The following is a 19,106-nucleotide window of genomic DNA, read 5'->3' as shown; positions in this document are numbered from 1 at the left end:
GTTTCAAATGACCATTTTACCCACCCTTGTCCTTAGTTATAGTAAACAAGAAGGCATTAAAAAAAAAAATCAATGGGGCTGGAGAGATGGCTCAGTGGTTAAGAGCACTGACTGCTCTTCCAAAGGTCACAGGTTCAATTCCCAGCACCCACATGGCAGCTCACAACTGTCTGTAACTCCAAGATCTGACACCCTCACACAGACATACATGCAGGCAAAACACCAATGCACATACAATAAAAATAAATTAATAAAAAAATCAGTGTTCACCTTTTACAAAAAGTAACCACTTTAAATAATCACATTACTTAATTTGAAGACTACATGGGACTGTCTTTAGAGCCCTCAGGAACTAAAGGTTTTACACATCACAGTGCATAGGACAATGTTATTTGAAAATTACATTATTTATGCTATTTAAAAGTGATGTTGCTTTATGGATCTTTGACTACAGATATTGTCAATACTGTAACATGATAGATCTCAGTGCAGAATGAGAGCCAGCCCTATGGCCCCTTGATCTGACTCCTCACTGTAGACTCATAGAGGACCTTAAGGACTAAGGAGCAATTCCCCGATGTTGCACAACACCTGCGCATCCGTGCTTAGGCCGGAACAGAAGCCACTGGCCAACCAACCAGTCATCTCTTAATATTGCTCTCTGATATTTCAACCATATGTATTAGAAAACGGGGACCACATGGCTCGCTGGTGAAACTAGGGCTATCAAAACATCCATTAATTCCCTAGCAGGAAAACAGCATTAATCTTTTATTAGCAGTAACACCCCCACAGAAGAAACAAAGCTGGGTTCTGGCTGTTCCTTCACCCCATCAGAGCATATCAGCTCACCCTCTGGATAGCAATCAAAGACTCCAGCTGGTTTTGGGAGCAGCCTCTCCAGAACCACATGTGGCCACTAATATGTGTCCTTGGCAGGCAAGGAAAAGGCTCCACTTCAGACAATGAGAAGTTATTCAGAGTTTGCCTCAGTATGAGGCAAAGGGCAACTCTGCCTTATCCCTCAATTCACTATTTTCCTTGGCGGGCCTTTTGTTCCAAAGACTTCACAAATTTTTATTTATATGACAATATAATCCTATACAAGTTTATAGAAGTCATTTTATTATTTGAAAAATATTCCACCATGCTCACATACATCATTGGTAAAATTCTGTCCACTTCCTTTACTGATAATTGTACGTCAAACATATTGGAGCTTATGTAGTGTGCTCTTTCCACCTTCGTCACTACTGAGGACCAGTGTACCTCCAGACCTCTCTAGCCACACTATGCTACAGTGACATTATGCTGCCTTGAGGCAGGAGGATCACAAGTTTGAGGGTAGCTGAAACTACATGGCAAGACTCTATCTTTAAAAAGGAGGAAAAATTAAAAATAAAAAGGAGGTGGGGGTTGGAGGTGTACCTTAGTTGGAACTCCGGGGCCAGTCTCCAGCACTCCAGTTAGTGCATGCTTGTAATCCTGGCACTTGGGAGACAACGGGAAGACTGGGAGTTCAAGGTCACCCCTGGGCTCATAGGTGATGTGCGATCAGCCTGCGCTATGAGATCTTGTCTCCAGGAAAGCGTCAAGAAGTGAAGTGCCTCATATTAAATATTACAGAATTTAAACAATTGCTTAAAGCCAAAACCATTTTGATCCATGAGGATTGTAACAAATACTCAGTAGTTTGACTGTCGTGTTACACAGTTAAAATTAATGACAAAGGGAAAAACAATGCACAGAAGTAGCAGATAGGAACTCGCTTCTCCTGCCAAGCTTGACCTGTATGACTGCTGCAGCAGACGTAACAGAAGACAGCTGTGAGTCCAGGTGAACGCAGAAGGCCTGGTGACCTCGTCTGTCTCATCAATGGAAGCTGTGACCCTTACGCTGTGGTGGTAGCTCACCTGTGTCTTAGTTAGGGTCTCTGCTGCTGTGATGAAACACCATGGCCAAAAGCAGCTGGAGAAGGAAAGGCTTTGTTTTCTCTTTTTTTTTTAATATTTTATTAATTTATTCATATTACGTCTCAATTGTTAGCCCATCCCTTGTATCCTCTCATTCCTCCCTCCCTCCCACTTCCCCCCTACTCCCCTCCCCTATGACTGTGACTGAGGGGGACCTCCTCCCCCTGTATATGCTCATAGGGTATCGAGTCTCTTCTTGGTGACCTGTTATCCTTCCTCTGAGTGCCACCATACAAACTCTGGTGCCCCATTTTTGGCTTTGTTTCCTCTTACAGCCAGCCTATGGGCAGAACTCAAACAGGGCAGGAACACGGAAGCAGAAGCTGACCCAGAGGCCACTGAGAATGCTGTTTCCTGGCTTACTCTCCTGACTTGCTCATCCTACTTTCTCATAGCACTCCAGGACACACCACACACAATGGGGTGGGCCCTCCCCTCCCACAGCAATCAGTAACTAAGAAAATGCACTACAGACCTGCCTACAGGCCTACCTGCTAGGGCATTTTCTCAACTGAGAGCCCCTCTTCATAGTGACTCTCACTTGTGTCAAGTTGACATAAAACTCGCTAAGATGACATGTCTATTGAGGACAAAAAAGTAAATCTCGGAAGTTTCTAGGTTGATGACACAATGATATCTGTTCTCGGAACTAATCCCCCCTCCCAAAGCATAATACACACACCTGCTGATAATGCCATGACTATGAAATGTCTGCACAGGCTTGTGTGTTGAAGGCTTGGTCCCCAGGTGTTCACGTTAACTTGCGAAATGGTGGGAAACTCAGGAGATGGGCCCTAGCTGTAGGAAGCAGGTCCCTTGGGCATGCCTTTAGGAAGCATGCCACAGACCATCATGTGTCCCTATCTGCCCTCCCATTGTGAACAGAACTGTTTGTTCTACCACAAGCTCCTCACTATGATGCTCAGCCACATCCAGCCTCTCATCAACACAGCAAAACAGCCAGCCAACGTGGGCGTCAACCTCTAAAATCGTGAGCCAGAGTCTTTCTTCCTCTAAGTTATTTTTCTCAGGTATTTGTCACAGCACTCAGTCGCCTAACACATCAGCCCTGCCCAACCACCACGTGCCTATTTTGGTTAAATCCTTTAAAGGTACGTATTTAGCACCTGCTATATACCAGTGGCTGCTTGACAGTATATAAACAGTAACAGACAAAAGACATAGACTCTGCCTCTCCTCCCTCTCTTGGAGTCTGTGTAATTAGCAAGGCAGGCAGATGGGTAAGAGATTAGGTAGGGTGTTGCTTTGGGATTAGTTAGCTCTATTCATCTCTCTAGAAACATCACCTTCTCAACTCTGGTGTTCCATTCTGAAAAACAGTAGTTGACAGGTTTAGATGCAATGTCACAACATATAGGAGCTGTGGCAACAATTCTCTTCCCAGATAGTCTTCTCTATTAATAAATATAAAACTTCCTGGTCAAAATCAAACTCCAGCAAACAAGTCAGGTATGGAAGCATGGCCCTGTAATCTCAGCACTGGGGAGGTAGAGTCAGACCCCTGAAACTCACTGCCGGGCAGCATCACTGGACCAGTGGGCTCCCAACTCAGCAGAGGACCCTGTCATAGAGAATGAAGCGTAGGGAGGGAGGGACGGGGGAAGACACGCAACACCGATTCCTGATGTCTGGGCGCCAATGCACTCATGCACACACCCTCGTCCTGTCACATGCAAGGGAGGGAGGAAGGAAGGAAGGAAGGAAGGGAGGGAGAGAGGGGGGGAGAGAGAGAGAGAGAGAGAAAGAAGGAAAGAAAGAAAGAAAGTTCTTGAATTATACAAAATAGGAACAATATGACTGCATCAACATGCACAAACTAAAATCTAAGAACACACTGGGAAAACATTCATGGCATACACTAACAAATAGCTCATACAATAGAAATAAAAAATACCTTCTCCAAGATTCTACAAGAATCATTCCAATGTAACTGAACTGAAAAATTTTATGAGGTACAACCATTTTCCAAAGTCATCATTGGGATTAGCATCAAAAGACCTTTTCGACATTAACTTTATGTATTAAACAAACAAACAGGCAAAGGACAGACAACAGGAAGTATCACCCAACAGCAGGAAAAGGTGCATATTCAAAATCTTTGCACAGTGGTCACCATGGAGCAGATGCAGCTGGGACTCCACACCGGAGAAGTGGTGAGATGGTGAGTTACAGATGATAGAAATATCTCTAAAATCCCCCAAATTGGGGGAATTCGGATGAAGAGATGAATTAGGTAGCATAGAGAAATAAAAATGCCCCCGGCACCAGAAGCTCTACTTTTACCACACTTCTTATCGGACAAGAAAAGCAAAGATCTTACCATTTTGCTATTTTTCTACAAGATGAAAGAGAATACGAAAGACTATTGCCTATAAATAAGTAAATAAATATAGCAGCTGGACTAACCACTCTAGCAATTTTTTTGTATATGAGGAGATTGCTAGAGGAGGCACTACCACATGAAGCCTCCCTCACAGGGGCCGAAAGAAAAGTGGGGAGTTGCATGCAAACTGCTTTTGATGATATACAGTCCAACAGGTAAGGGGGAAATGAGGATGACTGCTAGATAAAATGCTTACCATAAAGCTCCAAATCTGAGACCATGTCCCTTCCCTCCAAGGTACAGGCAAAGGCCACATAGGCCTTGTGAACGCCACACCATCCTGTGGGCTAAAGTTCAATTTACAGACTACCCAGGTTGTGTGAGACACACATTGCCCAGGTAGAACAAGAGTCAAAACACTGAACAAAACTGTGGCAGAGGGGACTACGGCCAGGCTCACTAGCCAGGCTACCACAGCCTATCATAGCCTCTCTCTGTCTCCATCCCTCCTGACTGCCCACAGACAGGCAACAAGCAGAGACAATGATCAGTAACCAGCATCCAAACAATATTTCAAGGGAGGACGCAGACTCATCCGTCTGGGAAGGAGAGGAGGCGAGAGACAGGCAGCAGCACTGTGAAAAGGCAGACGGGCCCAGAAAGAGGCCAGGCTGAGCTGGTACATGGCAAAGCGGTTGGCCTGGCAAGCCCACAAAGGCTCTACAGGCAAAGGGCAGGAAAGCACACTGAAGAACAGTATACAAAGGAGAGATGAAGGAGAGATGTGCCAAAAGCTGGAAGGAAGCTCTCTCGCACTAGTGCACAATTTAGTAAGAATGGATTCATCAGGGCTAGAGTGATGGCTCAGTGGTTAAGAGCACTGTCTGCTCTTCTAGAGGTCCTGAGTTCAATTCCCAGCAACCACATGGTGGCTCACAACCATCTATAATGTGATCTAATGTACACTGTATACATAATAAATAAATAGAATTTTAAAAAGAATGGCTTCATCAAAAGATGCATATGTCATAATAGGAAGGCTGAGCTAAAATTTCATTACAAGAACCAAACTTAGCACACACACACACACACACACACACACACACACACACACACACACACAGACTTTAGAGAGGTGCACGCGTATGTTGGCAATTACAACAACTGAGAGACATGCTAACAAATGAAACTTGCTTACAGAATGACCTACCAAGTCTCACATGAGCACTGAATCACAGCAACCCAAACCCACACAACATGGACAATATTTAGAAGGACTGACTGTCTGAGAGGCTAGGTAGATGGCTAAGTGGTGGATCACTTGTTGCTCTTCCAGAGGGCCCAGGTTTCATTTGCAGCACCCGCATATTAGCTCACGACCATCTGTAACTCCAGTCCCAAGGGATGTGACACCCTCTGATGACCTCCACAGACACCAGGCACAGACATGGTGCACATGCACACCTACAGCTAAAACACTCATACGTATAAAATAAAAATAATAAATCTAAAGAGAAATTAAATTAAAATTAACAATTTTAAGGCCTGCCTCAGGCTACTTGAGGTCCACCTTTGGAGAAATGACTATGTTAGGAAGATTTGCCTACATAAATGGGTCATTGTCTGACAAAAGCCTCGAAGGAAGTTGTTTTGGTCTCTTGTTCTTCTCCTCTTTCACTGTGTGAGGTACCTAGCTAGTACCATCTATGGAAAACAGGCATAGACCAGACCTGATGACGCAGGCCTATAATCCCAGCAACTTGGAAGGCTACGGCAAGAAGACCCCAAGTTCAAGATCAGCCTAGACTATATAATAAGTTCAAGAGCTGTCTTAGTTAGGGTGTCTATTGCTGGGATAAAACACCATGACCAAAGTCAGCTTGGGAAGAGCAGGTTTATTTCATCTTACAGTTTGCAGTCCGTCACCCAGAAAAGTCAGGGCAGGAACCGAAGCAGGGGCCATGGGAGAATGCTGCTGGCAGGCTCGCTCCTCACATCTCTGCAGCCTGCTCTCTTATACCATCAAGCACCACCTACCCAGGGGGTGCCAGTGAGCTAGCCCCTCCCACAGCATTTATTGACCAAGAAAAAATGTACCCCAGGTTTTCCTACAGGCTAATCTGGTAAGAGCATTTTCTCAATTGAGAGCTCCTACTCCCAAACAGCTCTGACTTGTGTCAAATTGACGAAAAACTAGTTAGCACAAGCCCATCTTAGACAACATGGTGAGACCTGTGTCAAAATAAACAGTCAAAAAGAGGGCTGGAAATGTGGAACATTCACCTGGAATGTGCAAGGCCCTGGGTAGAATGCTTAGTATCAAGTCGGGCGTGGTGGCATATGTCCTTAGTCCCAGAACTCTGGAGGCAGAGGCATGTAGATCTACATGAGTTCAAGGCCAGCCTTGTCTACTAAGCAAGTTCCAGGAGAAACCCTGCCTTGGACAGTGGGGAATGGGAGCAGGAAAGCAAACAGGGAGGGCCCTTCTCTGCACACTGACTTGGTGACAATTTAGCCATCAACTTCCTAGGTTTCAGAAGTATAATAAATAAATGAGCTTTTATGACCCACCTAGACCCAAGTACTTTGTTCCAGTAGCATAGACAGATTAAAATACTATTATGTATCAGGAAACCTCAGAGTTTATAAGTGGTCATCATTTACAGGAATTATTCCAAGTATGCAGACTGGAAGGCAACCTGAAGAGCAGAGCAGCAAGATCAGATGGCATTACTGACAAGTTAGACTGCACCCACACATGACACTGCTGGCAAGTTAGACTGCACCCACACATGACACTGCTGGCAAGTTAGACTGCACCCACACATGACACTGCTGGCAAGGTTAAACTGCACCCACACAAGATCTCTCATTCAGAACCTGCACACTCCAGCCCAAATACCCTGAGCTGTGATCTAGACACCCACACAAACACAGACAGAGAGACAGACAGACAAATATAAATTTTAGAATATTAAAGTAATTCTTTTAAAAATGTTAAGACCAGGGGCTGGAGAGATGGCTCAAAGGTTAAGAGCACTGACTACTCTTCCAGAGGTCCTGAGTTCAATTCCCAGCAACCACATGGTGGTGGCTCACAACCATCTGTAATGTGATCTAATACCCTCTTCTGGCCTGCAGGTGTACATGCAGGCAGAGCACTGTTTACATAATTAATAAATCTGTTTTTCAAAAAGATGTTAAGCCAGTCATGGTGGCACACACCTTCTATGCCAGCACTTAGAAAAGAGAGATAAGCAAATAATATGAGTTTGAGACTAACTCAGTGACCATAGTGAGTTCCAGGTCAGCCAGGACTATAGTAAAACTCTGTCTCAAATTTTTTTAAGAAATATATCCTTTCAATATATTTATTGTCATACTCCCCTTGCATTCCATATTACACAGCACCAGCTTTATATGACAAGTATATGTTCAATGGCTGCTCACTTTTGGTGGAGAAAAGCTAAATTCCAAAAATATAAGATTACTCTGGATTAGCTAAGGGTGAACATTGGGGTATCATCAAAGACTGTGTCTGTGGCTGCCACTAAATCATTCGCCTTCTCTTTTCTCTGGGTCCATGTTTCATAAATTCCTTTGAGAATATGACTATATTTATAGGGAAAAAAATCAGTCTCTCTCTGAAGGTGGGGGCAGGGCATGGTGGGCACGGGGACCCAGGTTTATAAGGTGTTGCCCTCGGCCCTGATGAGAAGCTTCTCCTGCCATGAAAAGCAGTTAACGCAGAGATGCACCGTGACCAAGGTGCTGAGAACAAGCAAGTGGTGAGTGCTCAGCCTTAAGCAGGACACTGCTCCAAGGCACAGGAACACTGTCCGAGAACAGGTTCAGGGACCCGAAGGCAGCCTGGATCATATGTAGGGTACTGGAGGAACTAAAAGGCAGGGAGAGTGGGGTGGATTTGACAAGAGCACATTTATTCACATATAAAATTCTCAAACAAAACATTTTAAGTTAAAGATAGAGGATAAAAACATTTTTCTAAAAAGCAACTTTGATTTTAAACTTTAAAAAAAAATTTTTTTTACACTGAATATGCATCTATACTCCCAAAACCAGGGAGGATGAGGCAGGAAGGCTAGAGCTATCTGGGACCAGCCATGACACAGTGAGCGCCAGGCCAGCCAAGGCAACACAGTTTCATAACTTGAAACACATCCTTTGTTGAAGAAAAAAGTGCATGTGAGTGTGGGTGGTTGGGTGTGTGTGTGTGTGTGTGTGTGTGTGTGTGTGTGTGTGTGTGTGAATGTGTAAGAGTGTGCATTTCACTTTGGAGACTTTCTTGAACTTCCTCTATAAACCAAAACATCAAGCAAAAAATGAAACTGAGCATAAACATATAACCCAGAAGTCAGTCAATGTTTTGGCATAATCTATGAGTAATCAAAATTCACTGCTAGCAAGCCCAGTGGCCTGAGTTCTAATCCTCAGGACCCGTCGTGTGGTGGGAGAGAGCTGACCGGCAAGTTGTCTTCTGACCTTCACATGTGCATAATGGTTTGTTTTCTCTTCATTCTTGCTCCTGCTCTCACACTCTCACCCTCACTCTTTCAGACACACACATAAATATGTAATAACAATTTTCAAATTACATACTTAAGTTTGGCCAAAGCCAACTATAGTGGGTTCTGATAGGAAAGTCACTCTAGATTGAATAGCAGTCCAGGTAAAAAAGGGGTTGGCACAGTTAGTGCCACAGCTTGACACTGGAGCCCAAGTTAGACTCACTCCTCCATCACTACAGCTAGAGCGAGTCTTCACACTGTGTGCACTGAGAAGTCAGACTCACTCCTCCATCACTACAGCTGGAGCAAGCCTTCACACCGTGCGCACTGAAAAGTCAGACTCACTCCTCCATCACTACAGCTGGAGCGAGCCTTCACACTGTGCGCACAGAGAAGTCAGACTCACTCCTCCATCACTACAGCTGGAGCGAGCCTTCACACTGTGAGCACTGAGAAGTTAGACTCACTCCTCCATCACTGCAGCTGGAGCAAGCCTTCATGCTGTCTGCACTGAGAAGCTGGGGCACAGACGGGCAGAGGCAGGGACGCATGTGTTGTACCTTGTGCCCGAAACAGTCAGGAACTCAGACTCTCGGGTCCAATTTCAGAGTAATGAGACCCAGAGCCCGAATTTGCCATGGTCTCGTGATTCAGGTGCAAATTAAAGATTCAGGTGCACAGCTAGGAAGATTTCCACATTACAGCCTATCTGATATTACCTAATAATTGTGCTTTTTAAAACACTTCTTTGCAACCTGAAGAAGTTATATTCCTTTTTAGTCAAAGGGAGAAATTTCAGAACAAAATTTCCTCATTTGTGATTTTTGTTATTTTGTTTCTGGTTCTTCATGTCATGGCCTCATCCTCCTGCCTCCACCTCTGCAGTGCTGCATTACATGGGCCACCACTTGAGGCAGTACTTCTAGAGGCAGACCCAAACAACATACAAAGTTGTAGAGGCCTGCCATCTAGTGGGAACCTGTTGTGATGCACAGCCCCAGTGCCTTCCCACCTAGTCTGAAATAGTACAGCTTTTATTTTCACTTGATTCCTTTTCTAAAACCCTACATTTTCTTCACATTGTTAACTCTAAGCAACTTTCAAAGTAAAAGAATAACTCACTCTTGAGTGGTTTCAGCATGCCCCAGGAGGATCCTGAGCCAGCTCCAGCTACATAGCCAGTTCTAGCCAGTTCCAGCCAGTTCCAGCCTGGCCTACATCAGCTCTTGTCTCCAAAAAAGGCAAAACACAAACACACAAAACCAAGCGGCACAGTCACAACAGGAGATAGAGTTACCATGCTAGAGACTTGGGCTAGAAAGTGAATTCCTTTCAGATGAACACAGCATGAGAGTGACTTGGTTTGTTTGGGTTTTTTTTGTTTGTTTTGTTCTGTTTTTGTTTTTTCTTCTTTCTAGGTGCTATACGTTCTGTTTCACGTATCTAGAAAACAAATTTTTTACACCCACCAGGCTCCGTAACTTCTCCATTCTGGCAAACCTTCTTTTTCCTGCATTGGGGTTGAGCAAGGCTGTGAGCTACTGCCTACATCCGCTAAGGCAGTTTTGCTAGTTTTTTGTCAGGGCCCAGTCTGGTCCAGGCTAGCCTTTGACTCACGGAGCTGAGCTGCAACTCCTGAAGGTAAGGATGTCAGAATGGCCTCTTATGTTTTGTGGGACCCTCTCTACATGTAACACCCCCAGAAGCTAAAATATCACAAAATTTCTAATCACAGTTCTTCAGGTGATACATGCACATACACACATACACACACACATGCACACATACACACATACATACATACATACATACATACATACATACATACAATAAAAAAGCAACCATGCATACAGAGGATATGATATGTGTAGGCTAAATGCAACCATGACCTAGTTATTCAAGGAACTTGGCAATCTGCTGACTTAGGTACATGAAGTGAGGAGGTGGCAGATTTCCTGAAATCTACCCCAAAGCCCAAAGACACCAAGGCCATCTGTTTGACAAAGGTGATATCCTGGGATAGGCACCTCTCCTCTTAGGTCCCTGTTCTTCATGCCAGAGATCATGATTTGATGGGCACTATCAAGTCTGCATGTAAGTCCCCATCTGTCCCCATCTGCTTCCAGGCTTTCTGTGCAGAAAGCAGCCATGCGCTCTCTCAACTGAAAATCTGGGTAGCCAGGTTTGCAGTCCCACCTTCCTTTGGCAGGTACAGCAGGAACTGTCACTAAGACCAAAACTTCATGCAGGCTGGGTGGTGGTGGTACATGCCTTTAATTCCAGCACTCAGGAGGCAGAAGCAAGCACATCTCTGAGTTCCAGGCTAGCCTGGTCTACAAAGCGAGTCCAGGACAGCCAGGGCCACACAGAAAGACCCTGTCTCAGAAAAACAAAAATCAAAAAAACAAAAAGCAAAAATCCTCATGCCACTGAAAGTGGCAGGCACTCAGCCCTACCACAGAAGAACTCACCTGTACTCAGTTTATAAGATAAACTCTGTAGAAAACACATTGCCTTAATTACTTTTCTATTGCCATGACCAAGGCAAGTTAGAAAATAGAGCGTTTCACCTAGGGCTCATGGTTTCAGAGGTGACTCCATGGCCATCATCCCCGGCAGGCATGGCGCTGGCTGAGCGCTCACATCTGATCCACAAGCAGAAAGGAGAGAGATCACACTGGGAGTGGGCGGGGCTTGTAAGCCTCACAGCCCGCCCCAAGGACACGCCTCCTCCAACAAGGCCTCACTCCTAACCCTTCCCAAACAGTTCATCAACTGTGGCCTAAGCATTCACACAAATGGCTATGTGGGGCCCGTTCTCATTCAAACCACCACAGACAGGTAGAAAGACCTGAGGACCACATAATCACACAAGTCACGTGAGTACCAAACACATCCATTGCTAAAAGCATGCTTCTTAATTGTTTTAAGTATCTGAATATAAAATTTTTGCTAACATACTCATTTAATTCTTTAAGAGTCAAGCCACATAATATTCCACTGTAACGTAACCAAAGGGTGTAAATCTACCACATGAATCAACGCAACTTACCTTTTATGCCACCAAAGGGCCCACAGGTCATGTTGCAGGCTGTCCTCTGAAGATGGTGCTCGTACATTAATTTTATTTGATACTGGTTTCCATGTTCCACATTACCCAATGTTCCTACAGAGAAGGAAGCAAAGGGGCTACTTTAAATCTGTCTATATTGTCTTATGTTAATTTCTTGTCATCCTCTATGTCAGCTGTAATTCAATTTTAGCGAAATGGAAAATGACAAAGCAATAAAAGAAAGGAACAATTAATGCACTAGTCACAGAAATTGCCAGCACAATTTTTTTTTAAAAAAAACCAAAATCTTAAACCTCAGTTAGATTACACCATTAGAGAAATAATAGCGTGGGTGGACAAACAAATGGTAACTTTAAAACAACTCATTTTCTTATCCACATTATCAAAACACTCAACCCCTTCAATCACTATGTCCTAATTTTTTTTAAAGATTTATTTATTTTATTTGTTGCATATGAGTGCTTTATCTGCAGAAGAGGGTATCAGATTACATTATAGATGGTTGTGAGCCACCATGTGGTTGCTGGAAATTGAACTCAGGACCTCTGGAAGAGCAGGCGGTACTCTTAACCACTGAGCCATCTCTCCAGCCCCATGTCCTGATTTTTTAAACGAAGGATTAAACCCCAGGGCCTTGTGCATGCTAGACAGGTGCCCTACCATTGAGCTGCGCCGCTGTCCCTTATATTCTATTTAATGAAAAAAATCTTACAAACTTCTTCGGACAAGTGAATAGGAAAATGTGCTCTGTTTGAAACCTTGGCCCACACCCCGCCCCCAAAAAAATCTCTTTCAAGACACACGTCATGGCGCATGCCTTCAAACTCATAACTCAGGAAGCAGAGCAGGTAAGTCTCTGTGAGTTCAAGGCCAGCCTGGTCAACAGATCAAGTCCAGGACAGCCAGGGATACACAGAAAACCCCTGTCTTGGAAAAAAACAAAACAAAACTCTTTCAAAACAAAGGGTTCCCTCCCTTTCTGACAGGCTGCATATCCTACAGTGATGTTCTAGCTCTTTCCAGGAGCTTCTGCCTGCATCTATGCTCTGGTACTAGGACTTCAAGGATACAGGCAGAGGCACAGGACTGAGATCAGGCAAGTGCGAGAGAATTAAAAGAGGTGTTGGAAAGACATGGGACTTAGAAAGCACTTGTTTCCATAAAGAAATATCTATTTCTCAAACTGTAAATACTGAAGGTGATGGTAAAGTAGTTTAAAGCAAAAGAAGCAGCGTATTTAAAACCATCTAAATCTCCCAGTGGCTAGATAGACCTCTTGTCCCAGCACTTGGGAGGGTGAGACAGGAGACTCACAAAATCCCCAGCCTGAGCTGCTTAAGACCTCTCTCAAAAAGAAAAAGGCATTCTAAATGAATACATTTACAAATGAGCATCCATTGTTTTGCGGTTTTGTTTTTTAAGTAGTCAGTTTCTATGTTCAAAAAAAATTGCCAATGAACCCTGAATCTGTAAGATTATATTTTTCTATATTTTAGAATAGATGAACCTTAATTATTCAAATAAACTAAACAAATCTCCTCTCCCCCTAAAAATCACAGGGTTGAAACCAGGGCTTCAGACCCAGATATAAACACCTGCTTCCTGGCTACCTACTATTTAAGAACTTTCAGGAAGCCCAGTCCTCTCTCAGGGAAGGTCTATAGGCACAGTCAATGACCATTCTCAACAGAAAGTAGCATCAAGAATAGGCCACTGCCAGCAAGACAAAATGATTTGGCCTGAAGCTCTGTGAAGAAACTTGTGTCTTAGTTAGAACTCTACTTCTGTGATAAAAACACCAGATCACAAACAACTTGGGGAGGAAAGGGTTTATTTCAAAGATTTATTTATTTATTTGTTTGTTTATTTATTTATTTATTATGTATACAGTAGTCTGCCTGCAGATAAGCCAGCAGACAAGAAGAGGGCACCAGATCCCATTACAGATGGTTGTGAGCCACCATGTGGTTGCTGGGAATTGAACTCAAGACCTTTTGGAAGAACAGGGAGTGCTCTTAACCTCTGAGCCATCTCTCCAGCCCCTAGCTTACAACTTTCAGTTCAAACTCCATTACTGAGGAAAGTCAGGGCAGGAACTCTAGGCAAGAACCTGCAAGCAGTAACTGATGCAGAGGCCATGGAGGAATGCGGATCACTGGCCACTGTTTGCTCAGCCTGCTTTCTTAGAGCACCCAGGGCCAACCGCCCAAGGGTGGCTCTAGCCACAGTGATCTGGGTCCTTCCAAATCAATCACCAATCAAGAAAACGCATCCCAGGCTTGTCCACAGGCCAAACTACTGAGGTCATTTTCTCAGTTGAAATTCCCTCTTCCCAAAATGACTATGGCTTGTGTCAAACTGACCTTAAACAGCCACTACAATTGACCCCTTGTCGACCTGACACACAGACACATCACTATTCAACTAGAACCTTTTCCTTTTCATTTGTCCCAAAGATGGCTGGCCTGTTAATATTAATATCAAAATAGTAAACATAAATAACTTTTAAAGTCCCATTAAAAGTTCAGCCTCTTTAAAATATCCAAAGCTTCTTTCAAAATTCAAGACTCTCTAAAATATCCAAAGTCTCATAACTAGGCCCCCATAAAATCGGAATGAGTTACACAGTTTTTTACTCCAAGAGGGAAGGCCAAAGCACAGCACAGTCAAAGAAAAAACAAAGTCCACCAGTAACAGGATTCTAGGATTCGTGGTCATCATGGTGCCACAGGGCTTCCCACGGCGAACTCTGACTCTGCTGTCCATACACACAGCTTAAAGCTCAGACAGGCTCTTCTCAATGCTCCTGCTGTCCTGGTGGTTGTCCCATGGTACTGACATCTCCAAAATGCTGGAGTGTCTGCAATCAGGCTGCACCTTCACTAGTAACCTTTCCAAGGACCTTTTCAGAGACTCTGACTCCACCATATGGTGCCAAACCTCAACTTCTCTCTATGACCCCATCAGTGCTGGGGCTTTGACATTCACAATAGCCTTCCTCGTCTTCTCCTCAGAGACTCCAGCCATGCAACACAGTGCCAAGACTCCCTGCTCCCCATGACCCTTAATGCTCCCATGACCCTTATGCTCTCCATGACCCTTCAATGCTCCCCATGAACCTTCAATGCTCCCCATGAACCTTCAATGCTCCCCATGACTCTTCAATGCTCTTCTTGACCCTTCAATGCTCCCCATGACCCTTCAATGCTCTCCTTGACCCTTCAATGCTTCCCATGACCCTTCAATGCTCCCCATGACCCTTCAATGCTCCCCATGACCCTTCAATGCTCTCCTTGACCCTTCCATGTTATCCATGACCCCTTAATGTCTCCAAAACCAATACTACCAGGAAGACTCCTAGACGTTACCAAGTTCAGCCACCAACATGAGGTAGCCTTGGCCTCCTCTAGCCTACAGCTTCTGTGTGCTGAGCCTGAAGAAATATTTCCCAAGAAAATTTCACCTCAGTGATGCAGGTCTCTTCTCAGTCACAGCTGATTCTTTATCCCCAGCTGACCAGCTTCAATTGTCCCAGCAAAGCAGAGCTTTCACTTTAGTGGCTCTTACTTTAAAATATCAATAATGACCACCCAGTCTTTAAAAGGACTCTCAAATTTCCCTCTGGGGTTTTGTCTTCATCACTCTCAAATTTCTTATCTTCCAAACTCCCACAGAACAAACCATTGAGCTCTAGGCACACAACAACTTTTCTAGCACAAACTTCCCAATTCCTTCCACAATTGTCCTAGTTACTATTCTGTTACTGTGAAGAGACATCATGGCCAAGGCAATTCTCATGAAGGAAAGCATTTAACTGGGGGCTGGCTGACAGCTGCATAGCTTTAGCCCATTACCATCATGACAGGGATCATGATAGCAAGGGGAGAGGGGTGGGGGGACTGGGCCTAGCATGGGCTTTTGAAACCTAAAGCCCATCCACAAAGACACGCTTTTTCCAACAAGGCCACACCTCTTAATCCTTCTCAAATAGTGCCGTTCCCTGATGACTAAGTATCCAAATATATGAGTCTATGAAAGCCATTCTTTTGTCTTGTTTTTTGTTTGTTTGTTTTTTAAAGATTTATTTATTATTTATACAATGTTCTGCCTGCATGTGAGCTTGCACGCTAGAAGAGGGCACCAGATCTCAGTATAGGTGGTTGTGAGCCACCATGTGGTTGCTGGGAATTGAACTCAGGACCTTTGGAAGAGCAGACAGGGCTCTTAAACCACTGAGCCATCTCTCCAGCCCTTATTTATTATTTTTATATATACAGTGCTCTGCCTGCATGTACACCTGCAGGCCAGAAGAGGGCATCAGATCACATTATAGATGGTTGTGAGCCACCATGTGGTTGCTGGGAATTGAACTCAGGACCTCTGGAACAGCAGTCAGTGCTCTTAACCTCTGAGCCATCTTTCCAGCCCCAATTTTTATTTGTTTTTGTTTTGTTTTTTCAAGACGGGGTTTGTGTGTGTGTGTGTGTGTGTGTGTGTGTGTGTGTGTGTGTGTGTGTGTGTGTGTGTGTGTGTGTGTGTGTGTGTGTGTGTGTGTGTGTGTGTGTGTGTGTGTGTGTGTGTGTGTGTGTGTGTGTGTGTAGTCTTGGCTGTCCTGAACTCCTTTGTAGACCAGGCTGACCTCAAACCCACATCTATCACCTGCCTCTGCCTCCTGAGTGCTGGAATTGCATGTGTGCATCACCATGCCTGGCAAGACTCATTCTTATTCAACCCACCACCACAATTCTTCCCCAAAACATGATCAGGTCTGCCACAGCAATACCTCACAGCCAGGTTCCACTTTCTTTTTTTTTGTTTGTTTGCTTGTTTAGGGGTTTTTTTTGTTTGTTTGATTTTTGCTTATTGAGACAGAGTTTCTCTGTGTAGCCTTGGCTATCCTGGACTCCCTCTGTAGACCAAGCTGGCCTCGAACTCACAGAGATTCACCTGCCTCTGCCTTCCGAGTGCTGGGGATTAAAGGTGTGCACCACCACTGCCCAGCTCAGGTTCCAATTTCCGTCCTAGGGTTTTTACTTCTGTGGTTAAGCACCATGACCATAAACAACCTGGGGACGAAACGGTTTATTCAGCTTACAACTGTCAGGTCACAAACACTACATTGTTGAGGAGACAGAACCTAAGGCAAGAACTTGGAAGCAGTGACTAATGCAGAAGCCATGGAGTTCTGACGACTGGCTTGCTCTCCACTTTTACTCAGTCTGCCTTTTAAAATACCCAGACCAGGCTTGGCATGGTGGCACACGCCTATAATCCCAGCACTTAGGAGGCAGAGGCAGGCAGATTGCTGTGAGTTCGAGGCCAGTCTGGTCTACAAAGTGAGTCCAGGACAGCCAAGGCTACACAGAGAAACCCTGTCTCAGAAAAAAAAAAAAAAATACTCAGGCCCACCTGCCCAAGAGTGGCGCTGCCTAAAATGATCTGGGCCCTCCCACATCAATCATCAATTATGAAAATGCATCCCAGATTTTCTCACAGGCCAATATGCTGGGAGTAATTTCTCAATTGAGGTTTATTCTTTCCTAATGACTCTAGCTTATATCAAGTTGACATAAAACTAGCCAGCATCATTGTCTTCAATTAAAGAGCCTACAGACGGTTTGGCCTTGGCTGAATAGAGCGTGAGCAGCACGACTGTGGGGAAATACTTGCTCGTTCATGTTGGTTTGTGCTCTATTCACAATGCTAAAAAGTGGGACCAGCCTAGATGTCCATCAACAGATAAACAGGTAATGAAAGGTGTACATATAACAATGAAATTTTATTTAGCTATAAAGAAAACTGAAATTAACAACGAATAGCTGTCAATAATACTGAGAATTAGTAACTGTTGAGTGCTCAGCCCCTAAAAGAACATTTATAGCATTCCCCGTAAGACTCAAGGAACATCAGGGAAGAGAGGGAAGAAAGGATTTATGAATGTGAGGATCGGGAGAAGGACCATGAGATGCTGTCCCAGGGCGCACACTGCCACCGCAAGCATCATCTTACAGCAGCTGTGCTCGCCTGCACTGGGCCCACAGAGGGCCTGCCAACAGTCAATCATGGGGCAGGGAGGGACTTGCGAGTTCTGTACCTCTCTTAGAAACAACTGGCCACTTCTGGTGAATTCTGGAGGAGGGGCAGTCATTGTCTTCCATCGTACAGACACTGGTGAGCACCAAGAGCCAGGCTCTGGTGATAGTTCCAAGTCCATGACTACTATGCCAGCTAGTTTTTATGTCAACCTGACACAAGCTAGAGCCGTTTGAGAGGAGGGGGGGGTCTCAACAGGGACAATGCCACCAGAAGATCCCGCTGTAGGCAGGCATACAGGTAGGACAGTTTCTCAATTAGTGATTGACCAAGGAAGGGATGTTGCATAGGGATCTGGCTTGGTAGTCCTGGGTTCTCTAAGAAATCAGGCTGAGCAAGCCACAAGGAGCAAGGCAGTATGTGACACTCTTCCACGGCCTCTGCGTCAGCTCCCACCTCTAAGTGTCTGCCCTGACGGCCTTTGATGATGAGCTGTGACATAAACGAGTAACACAAGTAAACCCTTTCCTCCCCAACTTGCTTTTGGCTATGGTGTTTCACCATAGCAATAGAAACCGTGACTAAAACAGTTACAGAGAGGACACTGCTTAAAGTCAGTGGGCCATAAGGGGAAAAGACACAGCCTGGTCTACAGAGAGAGTCCAGGACAGCCAAAGCGACACAAGGAAACCCTGCCTCAGGAAAAAAAAAAAAAAAAAAAGGAAAAAAGAGAAAGACATGCATGTGTGGAAATGAGAGAAGAAGAGGTTGACAGGGGTGGGAGGGAGATAACACAAGGCAGGGGAAAGTACCCAGAATGTATTCTTGACATGCATGAAATTGTCAGAAAAAGAAAATTTGATATAATAATAAACAGTAGTAGTAGTAGCAGCAGCAGCAGCAGCAGCAGTAAACTTGTAAATGTAAAACGTTACCTTGGGCTCTCTTTAGCACTGTTTAATAGCCATTTACTACCAAGCACTCGTTCTAACCTATCTAGCTCCACATTTTTCCATAAAACGTTTGGAATGTATTACTAAGCTTGCCATGCCCACGCCAACTGTGAAACTAAGAAAATGATAAAGACAGCATTTAAACCCTGGAGATTCCCAGTCCTTTCTGAAGTCCACCACCTGATGACACTCCCACCATGG

At 44.5% G+C, this 19,106-nt stretch overlaps 2 protein-coding genes across 6 annotated transcripts in view; both read right to left on the bottom strand.

The window, feature by feature from the left end:
- The window catches only part of Prkcsh (protein kinase C substrate 80K-H), an 827,425-nt gene that overhangs the window by 367,635 nt on the left and 440,684 nt on the right, over window positions 1-19,106 (bottom strand). The gene's annotated exons all lie outside the window — the stretch shown is intronic.
- Window positions 1-19,106, bottom strand: part of Bbs9 (Bardet-Biedl syndrome 9) — a 388,213-nt gene that overhangs the window by 352,123 nt on the left and 16,984 nt on the right. For all 4 annotated transcript variants that reach the window (XM_051156063.1, XM_051156062.1, XM_051156064.1 and 1 more), the window contains one exon: window positions 11,899-12,012. In XM_051156063.1, the coding sequence (XP_051012020.1) occupies window positions 11,899-12,012 (114 nt within the window). The remainder of the gene's footprint in view (window positions 1-11,898; window positions 12,013-19,106) is intronic.

Source organism: Acomys russatus, chromosome 14, assembly GCF_903995435.1.
Source record: "Acomys russatus chromosome 14, mAcoRus1.1, whole genome shotgun sequence".
Lineage (NCBI taxonomy): Eukaryota > Metazoa > Chordata > Mammalia > Rodentia > Muridae > Acomys > Acomys russatus.
The sequence above is the reverse complement of the archived record's forward strand: the minus strand, read 5'-3'. Positions and strand labels throughout refer to the sequence as shown.